Below are 15,698 nucleotides of genomic sequence, written 5' to 3' on the forward strand. Positions count from 1 at the left end.
TTGGGAGCTACACCTCAAACAGGTTCTGAATGTCAGAGTGGCCGAATCTACTGTTGCATCGCCCATCCCTAACCAGACAGAAATGTGATGTGAACGTGTGGAGAGAACTCCACATTGCAGCCTTGCAGATCTCCTCTATGGGAACTGCTCGCAAGTGGGCCACAGACGCTGCCATGGCTCTCAAAGAATGAGCCTTGACATGACCTTCAAGATGCAGTCCCGCCTGGGCATAATAGAAGGAGATGCAATCTGCTAGCCAATTGAATATTGATTGTTTGGCAACGGCAACACCGAACCTATTCTTATCACAAGAAACAAAGTTGGACGGATTGTCTATGGGCTTCTGTCCGCTCCAGATAGAAGGATAAAGCTCGTTTGCAGTCCAAACTGCAGTGCTTGTTCGCCTTGATGAGAATGGAGCCTGGGAAAGAATATTGGCAGGATGATTGATTAAGATGGAAATCCATTTGTACATTTGTCATAAATCCTGACATTTTCTTATCTATCTTAGCGGATAATTTCCACACATCTAACAGTGTTACCTTATCTGGTTCCACATTACTATCTTCACCTTCATTTCTTAATACTGGTATAACAGAAGGGCATTTAACCTTGACAAAAACATCAGTTGCCTCGCCACCCAGATTTACATTTGTGTGTATGGTCCGTTCCGGTGGTGATTCACTACCATTTAAGGTTTGTATCACTCCTCCCGTTTGGGCCATAACTTCATTGGCTGCATTTGTTGTTTCTGGTACAAAGGTTAGAGAAGATTGTAAGGCCATGGGGGTATGAGACCTTCTCAGTAGAAGCGAGGGAAAAATTTGTAGAACTGGATAAAAGATCAGAGAGACTAGAACAGGAAGTTGCAAAATTGAACCCGTTGTTGAATAAGTTGCAGGCTGTAAATGTTGCATCTATTAAAGATAATATCATATTACATAGTAGAGTAGAGAGTCTAGAGAACGAATTGAGATCTGGCAACTTAAGGTTGCTAAATTTTCCTATTTCTAGACTGATGTCAGCAGAGGAGTTATATAAAAAATATGCAATAGAAATATTGCAGCTTGAGGTAGAGAAAATACCTTTATTCTCTAGACTATACTATCTGCCCATTAGAAAGATAGAGCAGAATCAGGAGGGTGGAGTAGATAATTTAGAAAGCCCAGGGATTTCCACTTTTTTGGAAGATTCCCTGGACTTGATAAATTCTAGAGCAACTTTGCTCATTACTTTTTCCTTAAGACGGGATAAAGACCTGTTTTTTCAAAAATATTTTCTAAATAAAGACCGCACCTTTTGTGGACAGAAAATACAGGTCTTCCCGGATGTCTCCCGTGCAACGCAGGCACGGAGGAAACTTTTCCTATCAATGAAACAATCTGTGTTAAATATTGGGGCTAGTTTTTTCCTAAAATTTCCGTGTAAATGCCAGATATTGTTTCAAAATAATAAGTTTATTTTTGTCGATCCAGCCCACCTGCAACGCTTTATCTTGGATAAAACCCAAGCTGTATGAAAGGGTAAGGGAATATATGATTGTATAAGAAAACTGTCAAAGTTGCAGTGCTAATGACTCTCTTCTCCTCCAATAATGTGGGCTAGAAAAGATTTGTTTTTTCTTGTTTAAATTGAGATATAAGAAATATGTAATACTTGATTATTTCATTTATTGTAAATGTTATAATTTGAAAAAATATAAAAAAAAAAAAAAAAAAAAATGGAAATCCATCAACTTAGGCAGGAAATTAGGGTGCGTATGCAAGACCACCTTGTCATGATATAACTTAGTGTAAGGTGGATAAGTTACTAAGGCCTGGAGCTTGCTGACCCTGCACACTGAAATGACTGTCACCAAAAATATGACCTTCCAAGTCAGGTACTTCAGGTCACAGGTGTGCAGCAGCTCAAAAAGCTTTCATCAGCTGAGTTAACACCTCACTGAGATCCCAAAACATAGCTGGAGGCCTTATGGGAGGCTTCGATTGAAGCAGGCCCCGCATGAAACATACAACTATAGGTTGTACAGAGATGGGCATACCATCTATACTGTAGTGGTATATGCCAATTGCACTAAGATTAACTCTAACAGAGTTGGTTTTCAATCCAGCCTCCAATAGGTGAAGAAGGTAATCAAGCAGTTTTTGTGTGGGGCAGGAGAACGGATCAAGGGCCTTCTGTTCACACCACACAGAAAACCTCCTCTTCAGTCCATAGGACTTTCAAGTGGAAGGCTTTCTAGAAGCCACCAGGATCCGAGACACATCCTCTGAAAGATCAAGTAGCTGCAGGATTAACCTCTCAACATCCAGGCTGTAAGTGACAGGGCCTGCAGGTTGGAATGTCACAACCTGCCTTGGTCTTGCATGATGAGATCTGGGGAAGTCCCCAAACTGAAAGGTCTCTGGATGGACAACTCCCGAAGGAGGAGTGGAAACCAGACCCATCTCGGCCAATGAGGGGCTACGAGAATCATAGTCCCTTTGTCCTTATGAAGCTTCAAGAGAGTCTTCGCCACTAAGGGAACACTGGGCAACAAATTTTCACAAAAGTCATGTTACTGAAATGAAATCAGTCAATTCTTATAAATTTCCATGTGCTAAACACGAATGTGATTGTGAAAATGCAAAATTGCCTCTAGTTTTTTTGTAATATACAATAATATAATTACATCTTGAACTGTATGCCAATACTAGGAGACCTACGGTTAATACCGTTTGAAAAATGAAGTCATAGACTACGTCTTAGATTTCTTTGCTTGTCTCTTGTTCACCTGTTCGGGAGCATCTCTGTGGAGTGTCCAGCAGTAGTCAGCCAACATGAATATTTCAAATGCTCACCCTTTCTGACTGGGCTTCATATAATACACTGCTGACGTCAGCTTATTCAGCAGCAGCATGGCAGTAGAACTGCATTGCATCAGAAAATGATGTAATAACTCTGGATGATATGTGCATGATGGTATTATGCAATATTACATCATTCTAGGCTTATTTACAGTCCTACTGGATAAATTTACATGACTAAACATAGAAAGTGAACTATATTAAATATCTTCAAAACGAGAGCCAATAAAAACTTTTCATGGTCATATTTGTGTTCAGCACATCAAGATACTACAGAGTAGGACCTTTTTAGGTCAGTAACACTTTCATTGTTGCCCAGTGGAATCGGAGGATACGCATACAGAAGACCCTTGCCCCAATGACAGGCGAGTGTGTCAGAGGCTGGTTTGCTGTCAGTCCTGTGCTGGGAGCAGAACTGAGGCACCTTCCTGTTGCAGGGAGATGTGAACAGATCTACATCCGGGCTCCGCAAGAGGTGGAATATCCGATTTGCTACCCCCTGGTCCAGGAACCACTTGTGGGGTCTGAAGGCTCGACTTGGCCTGTCCGCTACCACATTCTCTGTCCTGACCAGGTTCATGACCTTGAGCATCATCCCGTGGGACAGGGCCCAGGACCAGAACTGGGTGGCTTCCTGACACAGGAGGTACAATCCCGTGCCTCCCTGATTGTTGACATACCACATAGCAACCTGGTTGTCAGTCTGGATCAGAACTCCTCTGTTGGACAGCCAATCTCAGAGAGCCCACAGTGCATACCTGATCATTCGAAGCTCCAGGAAGTTGACTTGACAAGAAAGATCTTGAGTGAACCACAGGCCCTGGGTGTTGAGCCCATCTACATGAGCTTCCCATCCCAGGGTAGATGCATCCGTGCTTAGAACAAAAGGAAATCCCCTGGTCCAGATTGGAAAGTACCCATCACCAGGACAAAGAGTCCGAGATGGGGTGACTTGGATGCAATCCTAGAAGCTCTGAGTGGCCTAGCACCAATGTGACATCAGGGGCCACTGGGCTCTGCTCATGTGTAAATGTGCCAAGGGAATGACATGGATGGTTGCGGCCATATGGCCCAACAACCTCAACATGTGACAGACTGATACCTGCTAGCTCTGTTGAACCTCTGCTGCAATGGTTGCCAAGGTGACAGCTCTCTGGCGAGGCAGAAATGCCCTGGACTGAGCCATGTCTACCAGGGCTCCTATGAAGGCCAATTGAAGTGACGGGCTGAGATGGGACTTCAGGAAGTTGAGAACGAACCCTAGTGACTCCAACACTCGAATGGTTAAGCTTCTGCCTGAGACATACTCTTGACCAGCCAATCATCCAGATACAGAAAGACATGCATGCCCAGTCTGTGGAGGTGAGCTGCCACCATGGCCAGACATTTTGTGAAGACCCATGGGGCGGATGTGAGCCCCAACAGAAACACCCGGTACTGGACGTGCTGATTTCCCACCACGAATCGGAGATACTTCCTGTGACTGGGGAAGAACTCGATATGGGTCAAGGAAGCATAGCCAGTCCCATTTTTGCAAAAGGGGGATCAACCTTCTTAAATATTTCTTTTTTTGGAAACTTGTTCAAGGTCCTTAGGTCTAGGATGGGTCAGAGTCCTCCTGTTCTCTTTGGTATTAGAAGTACCTGAAGTAAAATCTCTGCTTTCTTTGCCCTGGTGGAACAGGCTCGACCTCTCTGGTCATTAAGATGGAGGAGAGCTCAGTTAGAAGTACCTCCTGATGCGCTACCGGCCCCCAATATGGGCATGGAGAGCAATCTGACAGGACACCCAATTTGACAGGACACCCAATACATTCAATTGGTACCCTTGATGGATAATGGACAGAACCCACTGGTCCGAGGTTGCACACTGGGCCTCTGGTTCACAAAGAACCGCAGCCTGCCCTGGATCGAAGGGTCCATCACCCGGGATATGGGTGTTACGACTGTCGCTGCCCGATGTCTCCACTCCGCCCTCCTTACCTCTTTGGCGACTCCTCCCGCGGTTGATGGACGACTGGCTGCCGCGGCGTTTGCCTGCCGTCCTCTCTGGCATCCCCGGTCCAGCTTGGGCGCTGCATCCTGCCATGTTGTTCGGCTGCCATAGGGCGTACATGCGCCGCGTGGCCTTGCTTCTTATTTCTTCTTTGGCGTGAACCTCAGGGGCATCCCCCTGTGAGGACGTCACGCATCCCGGATACAGGGATTACTCTGCACTTTTTAGCATTAAATCTTAGTTGCCAGACCTTAGACCATTTCTTAAGCTTCACTAGATCCCTCCATGTTTTTCACACATTCCTGTTAGTTTGGTATCATCAGCAAAAAGACAATGCTGAAAAGAACTAATCCAATGACCAATCCCTGAGGCACCCCACTTACCCTTTGTTGCCTCCCACTCAGCCAGTTTCTAACCCACTCAATCACTCTAGGCACCATACCAAGGGCGCTCAATTTATTTATAAATCTTCTATGTGGAACCATGTCAAAGGCTTTACTGAAATCCAAGTACACTATGTCTAGCCCTCTCCCTTGATTTAACTCCCTGGTCACCCAATCAAAAAACTGATCAGATTCGTCTGACAAGATTTACCTCTTATATAATCATGCTGCTTCAGATCTTGCAATCCAGTGGATTCCAAAAACTGCACTAGCCCCTGTTTTAGCAGTGATTCCATTAGTTTGCTCATCACATAGGTCAGGGAGGGATATTGCAACCTGCCACAATCCTGGGTGATGTTATATAGAGAAGTCCCCAGTCTGACTGGTTTCCAGATGGATATCTCCTGAAGGAGTGGAAACCAAATCTGCCTCGCCTAACAAAGGGCTACAAGTATCATAGTCCCTCTATCCTCCTTGAGCTTCAGTCTTTGCTACCAGTGGAACTCAAGGATATGCATGCAGGAGGCCCTGTCTCCAGTGCAGGGCAAAGGCATCTGAGGCTAGATTACCATGCATCCTGTACATCAGGGGTGGGCAATTCCAGTCCTCGAGGGCCACAAACCTGTCGAGGTTTTAGGATATCCTAATAAATATGCATGACATAGATTTGCATACAACTGAGGCAGAGTGCATGCAAACCTCTCTCATGCATATTCATTAGGGATATCCTGAAAACCAGACTGGTTTGTGGCCCTCGAGGATCGGAACTGCCCACCCCTGCTGTACATGGAACAGAACTGAGGAACCTTTCTATTCCGAGAGGCCACAAACAGATTTGTGCCAATGTCTGCAGCAGACACTCTCGATGCCGCCTCAAAATCATCATAGGTTGAATGGACCCTGTGTTTTCTGCACTCCAGACCCTTATGCAACAGTGACTGGAGGGTGTTTTGCTGCTGCTGAGGCAGCTGCTTGGCCACCTACTGCACATGTTTCAGGATGTTCTGCATATGTTGGCCTGCAAAAAGCTGATAGGCCGATATGCGGGCCGACTACCACGATCTCCTTAGGAAGCTCTATGTACTGGAGAATATCCAGCATCTTGTGCCGGGTATCCTCTTTCATCTGTAACTGAAATGGGATGATTTCTGAAATCAACCTTACGAAACCTGCGAAGGAGAGGCTTTCTGGATGAGAATTCCTTCTGGCATCAGGAGAAGATGGGTCAGAGGGAAGACCATTGGATGCGTCTGTGTTCGAACCATTTGAAGAGACTCCCCAAAGGGTTATAGGAGTCACCCCACTGTCATCTACAGATGGATCCTGAGGTGCTTGGTCTTTGGCGAACTGTATAGCAACTGACGTGGCTGGCTGGAGGGAACTTGACCTCAAGGCTGTCCCTGTCACTGGGTGAGCTTCTTCCTCTGAGGAATCAGAGACGACCACTAGACCGGTTGGTGGTGGTCTCGATGCCCCTATGGGCAATGATGCCATCCCGGGGATTGATAAGTGCGAGCAGGGAATCGAGCAGTGGCTCGAGGAGAGACTGTGCCAGCTCTGGTGTCAAGGTCCTGCAGCACCTTCTCCATGACTAGATGGACTTGCTTCTACAGTTCTTCCTCAAAGATCACTGTTCCAAAGAGGATCTCGATCCCAGTCCATCCTGGAATCAGAGAGAAGGACTGCTGGCCAGTATCGGGACCAGTGGAGGCTGAGACGAACACCTGGGAACCTTGGAAGATTGGTACTCCTCATTACGGGGTCAACACAGCCAAGGCTGGTGCATCCCCATACATTGACAGGGACTGATGCCAATGCTTCTTTAATTTCCCTCAATGCTCTGATTGGTCCTTCCCTGGTGATGGCTAAAGATGATGAACCTGTCTTTGGCTTGGGGGGGGGGAGCTGGGCGATAGTCCATCTCCAGCGTCCTTGAACGCCGTCAACGAAGCTGACGGCCCTCTGATGTCGATGCATTGGTCTTCTGGTGCCCAAAGAGTTTGTCCGTCTTCTCCAACTGGGCTCCACGTCCTTTTGGGGTCATCTGTGTGCAATTGCTGCAACCCTGAACGTCATGCAATGCCCCCAGGCAGAGGATACATCTATCATCGGGGTCCATGATATACATAGTCCTCCTCAAGCGAAGGCATCGCTTGAACCTTGTCAATGACATGTCACTGTGGAAGAAAAGGGATACTATGTCAAAATTGATGGCTGTTGATGACCTGAGGGCACTGAGCGCACTGTCGCCCCGGAAGATCGATTACGAAAGAAAACTTAACCGTATATGCCAAAAAGCCTAAGAGACTAGAAGGGAGAACTGGGGAGACCCTACAATGATGATACCGAAAAAAATCAGCCAAAAACAGCTGATAAAATTCCAGGAGAAGAGAGCGAGAGAGAGAGCGAGAGAGAAACTTTTCTGCGAGACTACAGGCTCCGCAGAAGAGACTGAGGGAACCCCTCATGGATATGGAGTATAATGAATAACTGTGCATGCTCAAAGAGGTTCAAAGTTCTAGAAACTTTGACATAACTTTTCCATGCCAGGTTCCATCAGATTACATCACCCATGTGTGAGGATTGCAATCCTGCATGCCCCAGGAGAAATATTTAAACAATTCTGCTATTTTCCTCATCAGTCTCTGCTTCCCTTCTCCCCTTCACTTTAGAGTCTCATAATGCCACCTTTGCACTTCCTTCTATCAGTAACATATCTAAAAAATAGTCTTGTCCCCCTGATTTATTGTATTTGCTATTTTTTCTTCTATTTGAATTCCTGATTACTTTCCTAGCTTCCCTTAATTTATGTTACCAGGCGTTTCTGCTGGTATTACCTTCGCTGTGCACAGATTTTGTTTACGAGCACTGTGGGCAGTAACAATCTTATAACAAGCAAACCTACTGGCACTGCTGCTCAGCATCCACAAACACCACTCTGTGTGAATGTTTACCCTGGTGCTTCATGTCTGACCCAAGATCCACACTAAAACAGCTTTCTACTAAGTTTCAAGTCTGCAGATGTTAGGAAACAAAAAAATGTTAGCTTTTCCTTCATAGAGTAAGCCCTGAAAATACTTCTTACATTGTCTTTTTTCTCTTTTGCATCTCTTTGGTCATTATTTGCCTTATTTTCCAGCTTTCCCATTGACAGTTCCATTGCTTCCTGAGCCTCAGGCTTGTTGCTGTCTGGAACAGTTTCAGAACTGAATTCCTTTTCAGCAGTCTGTTGCTGGTCTCCTCTGTTGCTGGTCTCCTCCACCTTGGGCTCTTGAGAAGGAACTGCAGAAGAAAAACGTCCGGACAGGAGACTTTCGACCTTGCAGAGAGGGAACTCGTGAAGAGTGTCAGAAAAGGACTCTGGAAACCCAAAGCAATCTGTTGCTGCTCTGACAGGCCCTCCTCCTGGGTACATCTGAATGACAGCGCCATATCCTTAATGTTAACAAAAAAAAAAAAAAAAAGAGAAGCAAACTTTTTATATTTAACAAAGATAGCAACTCTGGCTTTGGCCAGAATTCTATGAATATTTTTTGAGATAACACATTAATCGCTCATATTAGTGCATTTTTTTTTCTGTACTGGCTTCTTGCATTGCAGCTGTACTTACATTATGAATCCATTTAGAGTATTTTTTTTCTTGCAATCCTGATTTGGCGCTCATTCATTACCTACATTAAGCAATGCTCTGAATGTGAGAAGTAGGAGGATGTATGCTCTATTTGCTAGAGCACTAAATCAGGACTCCAGAGAAGTCTTGGGACAGATGTTAAAAACTCTTGTCAAGGACAGCATCTGACTTTTGACAAATGAGTTTCCCCAGTCATAATTGGGTAATTGCATCCTTCATGCTCTCTTACACTTTGGAAACTTTCATGCAATCCGAGCAGCAGAAATATGCTACTAGGGGATCCACTCCAGAGGTGGCTATATGTATAAGTCTGAACAGTAAAAGAACTCAGTGAATGAAAGTGGATTAATAAATATATTATCTCCATCCAAGTTACTATTAGGAGTATTGGCAGTCTTTACTTATAAACCATGTATTTTTTTTTAATTTCATCACAGTATTTGTAACTTGGCACAAAATTCAAATCTATTCATTCTAACTTTATACTGGATATATGAGCAGAGGCTGACAACCCTGGACCCCATATTAAAAGATATCAGGGTATGTAACTTAGCCGACTATAACTTATCTTATGTCCGGCTTAAGTCAGACCTACTCTATGGCAGGTCTAACTTATCCGATTTACTTAACATGTTCAGGGCACATATTGCTACTTATTGAGTTAACTGGATAGGTTGCGCCGCTCCGATGTGCCCACTTGCCCTCTATTTAGCTGGATAAGTATAGCTTATCTGGCTAAGTAGCGTCTGCCGAGGATAGCTGGGTATTCAGCAGCTGCCAATTAGCAGGATAAGCTATATTTATAAGGCTAAGTAGCGTTATATAAGCTTTCAATATCAGCCTCCTTGGCAGAATGCACTAAACGCAACTTTCCATAAAAAGGCATGCTTAATCCCAGGCATCACTACTTTATAAAGATTCCTTACCGCCCATACGTTCCATCACAGCGCCCAGAACCAAGCCGGCACACGTTTCCATTACAATCACTTTACTGCCCGCATGGATGTTCCCCAAAGTCAGCATCTGAGCGAGAGTGTCATAACGTAACTGGCTGGGAAGATATTAAAGAAAAAAAGCTGGGTGTGTTAGTTACTAAGCCAATAGAAAGAAGCTCTGAAAGACTACCACACAAAGTACAGTAATCTTAATGCAGAACTGGCTAGCCTGGGTTCAGAAAAAAAAAAAAATGACAGGTCTATTTTAAAATGCGCTTTCAGTTGCATTTATTTTGGTGCACTTACACTAAGCAAGCATTATGTTACAACACTAAAGAGAGCAGAGCTCACACACTGTCATGTCAGACCGAAGAACAGATTTCTTGTATTAGCAGACATGTTACACTAGCTCCTCTCTCCTCCTACCTTCCCCAAAATCCTGCTTTTCCTCAAGCTTCTCTTCCCTCTTAGCTCATCTCTGAAGCATCCCTCCACCTTCCATTTTTGCACCAGCTCAGCTGCCTCCAGACAGAAGTGCACCGAAGCTGGCTGCCTCTCCTCTCCCTCAAGCACTCAGCAGCATGATCTCTGCTGCAGCAGGCTAGGCCACCACTCCTCCCTTCATCCTTAAGGTTGATCTCAGTTTCACACTTCTTCTCTTTGACCACCATGGAGTTGGGGGAGCCTCAACAGCCAAGGCCGAGACCTGGCAATTGTTGAATTTTCCTTGCTCGAAATCTGATAGGAAGCATTTAATAAAGTGGATGGGGAAAAGGGGGCGGGATTACCCAGACACACACAAAAAAGTGAAAATTAATTGATTTTAGAAAGTAGACATAAAATCATACATTTTTTAGTTTATATTTAAAAAACTTTCCACCAAATACAATACCGCAACATTCTGTAGTATCCTTGCACTTGATCCCTTTTCTGCCATGCAAACCAATCAGATTGAGGATTAAAATTCTGTACAGAACTGTAATTTCTTGAATAAAAATGTACTTAACATACTAAACAGAGCCTAAGTACCAAAACACATTTTTAAATCTAGTCCATATTGCCAACTCCACAGTCTCTGCCCCAGCAACTGTTTACATTAAAGGTGGCAATTTTCCACTTGTCTGCATTGGGACAAATTCCAAGTGTCCATTCTAATTGTGGAGCAGAGGAGTAGCCTAGAGGTTAGAGCAGAAGGCTATGAACCAAGAGACCAGGGTTCAAATCTCATTGCTGCTCCTTGTGACCTTGGGCAAGTCACTTTACCCTCTATTGCCTCAGGTACAAATTTAGATTGAAAGCCCTCTGGGGATAGGGAAATACCCACAATACCTGAAGTGCCTGAGAAGTGGAATATAAATCAGTTAAAGAGAAAGTCCACTTCTCCTTTCACTCTGACTGCAAATTTTTTTTTTCTTTTTAACTTTTTTTTTTTACTCTTCGGGACCTACGACTTAATATCGCCATGATATTAAGTCGGAGGGTGCACAGAAAAGCAGTTTTAACTGCTTTTCTGTGCACTTTCCCGGTGCCGGAAGAAATTAGCGCCAATTTCTGAAAGTAAAATGTGCAGCTTGGCTGCACATTTTACTTTCTGAATTGCGCACGAATACCTAATAGGGCCATCAACATGCATTTGCATGTTGAGAGCGCTATTAGGTTCGGCGGGTTGGACGCGCGTTTTCCGCCCCTTACTGAATAAGGGGTAAGGGAAAACGCGTGTCCAATGGCGGGTTAACAGTGCACTCCGTTGGAGCGCACTATACTGTAATCAGCCTGATAGTGTTTTTAGTTGGGCTGGTCACAGTGTTCCCCATCCGCCAATCCCCGGTGCGGATATCACTTTTCAACTCTACAAAACACTTTGTGACTCATGACTTTTCAGCCCAGCTCCAGCATCCCCAACCAATCACATGATACCGTCTGCCAAAGCACATTATAACCCAAAATAAAGCATTGCTTACCAGATTTTACCAGGTTCTCTTCCGTGGTACATCATAGCAAGAGTGCGAGCGCAAGGCTTTAAGACCGTGACGACTGCCTCATACCTGGGAAGTTAAATGCAGCATTTAACAGCGGAAGTCTTTGCAGGAAAGAACCATAACAACTTGTTTTTTTTCTTTGCCCGATAAGCTTACTTTTTCTTTTTCTTCTTTATGTATTTCTCCTGAGCAAATTCTGTCTTGTCTCGGAATGTTGTACTGTTCTCTACTAGCTGCTGAACTATTTCCTGCAGAAAAACAAAAAAGTCAGAGGATTTCTTCCTGTAAAATCTGCCACGCAGTAGTCATTATAAATAAGGAACACATTTATAATTGCACTCTCTTGTGATGGCTTCAATGGCATGTGTCATAAGCGAGACCTGCCTTATAGCAGTGTATTTCTCCATAAAGGAACTACAATGCCTTTTTTTTTTTTTTTTTTTTTAAAGTCTGTCAATGGTTTAAATGATTTCTAAGAGGGCTGGAAGGTACAGGGATGATCAGTGGTGCTCACTATGAAACAAGGGTATGGCTGAAGTCAAGATTCCAATGGTAAATTCCACATTATTGGTATTTTTTTTTTTTTATGAAAAAAATTTTCCATAAGAGACTTTAATCCCTCCCAACAAAAGAAGCACAACCTATTAAAATTTCACTAATGATAACAAACAACTAAAATACACTCTCCGGGATCTGCTGCTAGTTACAAGTATCCTTCTAACTTTCCTCTCACAGCTTATGATGGGTGAAGGGGGCCTTGTGTTCACTCCAGGGCCATCTATTACCACTTTATAATAGAAAATCATTAAATAGATACTACTGTTGGTTCAAAAATAGATTTATTTAAAACTAGATTTTCACCAATAGTTATATTTTTGTTTTTTTTAAATGGTTGTATGCCTTGGATAGGTAGAAAGAACGTGCTGGTGGAAATTTTCTAGGAAACAAAAAAAAAAAAAAAAAAAAAGAAGTAGACATCCAAAAGCAGGTCAGCAATGTAGGACGGGCTTGAGTTCAGACCAGAGGTCTATCTCAGATCCTGGTATATCAATGATGCAGAGCAATGAAACAGCCAAAGAAAAAGGAAGTGAAAGTTGAAGTCTGGACAAAGCATCATTCCATACTACGCGCCCCAGATTTCAAATAGGTTAGGAGTCCTTGGAGAGCTGAACTTGGGGGAGAAATGTTACCACTTATTCATTCTTTGGTTATAGAGTGATATCAGAATTACTTGGTTTAATCCTACTTCTCAATTAAATGTCTTGCTGATGTCTATCCAGAAGAATGTCTAGTTCATACAGGTAAGTAAGAAAGATTTAACACACAGAATCCATGACAGGCAGAATAATATGTGGAATTAACTAATAGCCCATGCTCTAATGTCCAGAGTGGATTTTGATTATTGTAATACTCTCCTTATTGGTCTCCCCCCATAAAAGCATTTAAACAGCTTGCAGTTGATGCGGAATGCAGCCAGAATAATTGTTAATTGTAATATTCTGGAGAGGATCTCTCAGATCCTGGAGCCTTTGCATTGGTTGCCAGTTAGATTTCTGGTGCAGTTTAAGAGTCTTTGCTTAACATTTAAGGCTGTAAATGGAACTGAGGCACCTTACCCAATAGAGAAATTAGAATGGCATGGACTTTTTCTTACTTTACAGTCATCACAAAAGCTTTCCTGATTGAATCAGTATCAAAGTATTTTTGTCATACACTAGGCAACATCCCTTTAAATATGTGGCTCCATGCCTAAGGATCCACTTGTCATTAGAAGCTAGGATTATCTTAGATTGCATACATTTCTGAAAGACAGTTAAGACCATCTTCTTTACGGAAGTATTTAATAAGTTATAAAATGGCTGTCCTGATTAATAGCTCATAAGAGAATTGAATTGATTATTAAGGACTGTTATGTATCTTTTTTTGGAATATGGTTTGCTGTTGCTAGAAGGGATGATGATTTGTAGGATCTTTAACATGTTTGGAAAGGCAAAGTTTTATGACCATGTGTACAGGTGTGTTTGGTCTGGTGATATGGCATGTGATGTGTGCCTGAACAGAAAACTAACACTGAGAAAAGAAAATATGTCCCAGAGTCCTCTGTTTTCTTAGCCTGCCTGGGATGAATGGACTCTAAGTGACTTATTGAGAATGACTTGCAGGTTTTTCAGGACATCTGGACAGACTGGCTCCAAGTTGATGCTTATTCATAAGGTCATACAAAGAAGAAACCAACGGTGGGAGCTTCAGGCACTAATTCTCAGGAGTTTCTATAAACACAGCCACAGAGGTGTTAATTGCCATGACCAGTAAGATTTTAACAGAACAAAGGACTATCTCGAGAGTGATGGTAAATGGGCCACACCTAGAAAAAAGTCATCAGGGGTAGCTAGGGATGATTTTATCATGCAGTTGACATGACAACCTTTGTAAATTATTCTTTGGGTAGTCACGCACACTAGAATCTTCTGCAATATTGTATGTTATCTATAAAAGAAGGATCACTTTCTATATACGATGAAATGCTGGTGGACAGTTTGTCAGAGGCATGGCATCAGCATCTCCCAAGAATACTTATACTGAATAATAAAAAATGTTTTCTATAAAGTGTTCTTGTCTCCCTGGCCATAAGCGTCATAAAGAATGGCGTGGCGCTTAACACATGTTGGGTATGTGTGTGGATGGCTAGATGTTTGTTCTGTTGGTGAACTGTCGTTATGTTTATGAGTGGTTGGTTTTGTTAGAAGTGGGATGGAGGGGGTATGTGTTAAATTGATATGTATTTCATTATGTTTTTTAATTTTATTATAACTTGCTTAAATTGTTTGCCCTTAAGCAAGAAATATATTAATGTAAAACAAATCTGTACCTGTCAAAGTACCGTGCCACATTTCAAAAGCAAGTAGAAATACTCCACCGTTAAAGCCATTCGTTTTTTTAATTCTTAAAACTGTACCAGTGCAATTCCCCTGAACCATTGGGAGCAGTCGTGCATGGAAGAATATGACAAGTTATGTCACATGGAAAAGGATTGGACTGGTTCAGGCAGTGCATGATTTATTGTTCTTTGTGACATCATAGCCAATATGGACAATGAGATCCATAGAGTATGAAGTATTCTTACTAAATGGTTGCCCACAGAAATATAGTACAGCTGCTAATGAAGTCCAAGATTAATTACTTATGGTCAAAACTGCTAACTGATATGGGATTATTACTACTATTGGTTCTGGGCACTACCAAAATACTCCAGAAAACACACAGGATCGCATTTTAAAATTGTTGCTCAAGTTAAAAAGCTTGGACATACGCAAGTATGTGGGCTGCATGCAAGCAGCGCGTATTTTAAAAGCTGGAAGTTATGTATGTATATACGCGTACACAAATTAAAGGTACGGAAATGGGTCAGAGTTGGGATGGGGCATGGCCAACTGACATGCATTATTCTGTATTTTAAAACCAGAGGCCACAGCGTGCAGCAGTTGGTTAGTCATGCAGCTTTACTGTTGCTCCTGATGAGTAGTAAGTCTGCAGATCTCGCATTTTTTAGGCTTACACGACAGGGTGAGGTGTCCAGATCAACCGGGGAGTGGGGGGTGCAGGATGAAGAACCAGAAAGATCTGGATGACCTCGAGATTGACCGGGCAAACCGGTGGACTCATTGGAGAAATTAGGAACGTCCCTCATACAAGCATGTTTTACAATCCACTTACATACAGAGGTTAAAGCCAGCAAAGTCCTATGGAAGATACACGAAGTAGTTTTGCTTGAATAATCTCTTAAAATTAGGAGCATACTTATACTCAGTATTTTAAATCATAAGCAAGCAAGATTAAAAATTCCAGCGTATCTCCACTTGTACGCTGATACGCCCGGGTATGGGCGCACATTAAAATTAGCCTGAAAGGATCAAGCTATAATGTGTTAG

At 43.0% G+C, this 15,698-nt stretch overlaps 1 protein-coding gene across 2 annotated transcripts in view; it reads right to left on the reverse strand.

Moving 5' to 3' along the window:
• The window catches only part of TRMT6 (tRNA methyltransferase 6), an 81,118-nt gene that overhangs the window by 21,080 nt on the left and 44,340 nt on the right, over window positions 1-15,698 (reverse strand). For both annotated transcript variants that reach the window (XM_029593495.1, XM_029593496.1), the window contains 4 exons: window positions 11,926-12,017; window positions 11,752-11,835; window positions 9,782-9,906; window positions 8,310-8,659 (listed from right to left, as the gene is read on the reverse strand). In XM_029593495.1, the coding sequence (XP_029449355.1) occupies window positions 8,310-8,659; window positions 9,782-9,906; window positions 11,752-11,835; window positions 11,926-12,017 (651 nt within the window). The remainder of the gene's footprint in view (window positions 1-8,309; window positions 8,660-9,781; window positions 9,907-11,751; window positions 11,836-11,925; window positions 12,018-15,698) is intronic.

This window comes from Rhinatrema bivittatum, chromosome 3, assembly GCF_901001135.1.
Source record: "Rhinatrema bivittatum chromosome 3, aRhiBiv1.1, whole genome shotgun sequence".
Classification (NCBI taxonomy): domain Eukaryota; kingdom Metazoa; phylum Chordata; class Amphibia; order Gymnophiona; family Rhinatrematidae; genus Rhinatrema; species Rhinatrema bivittatum.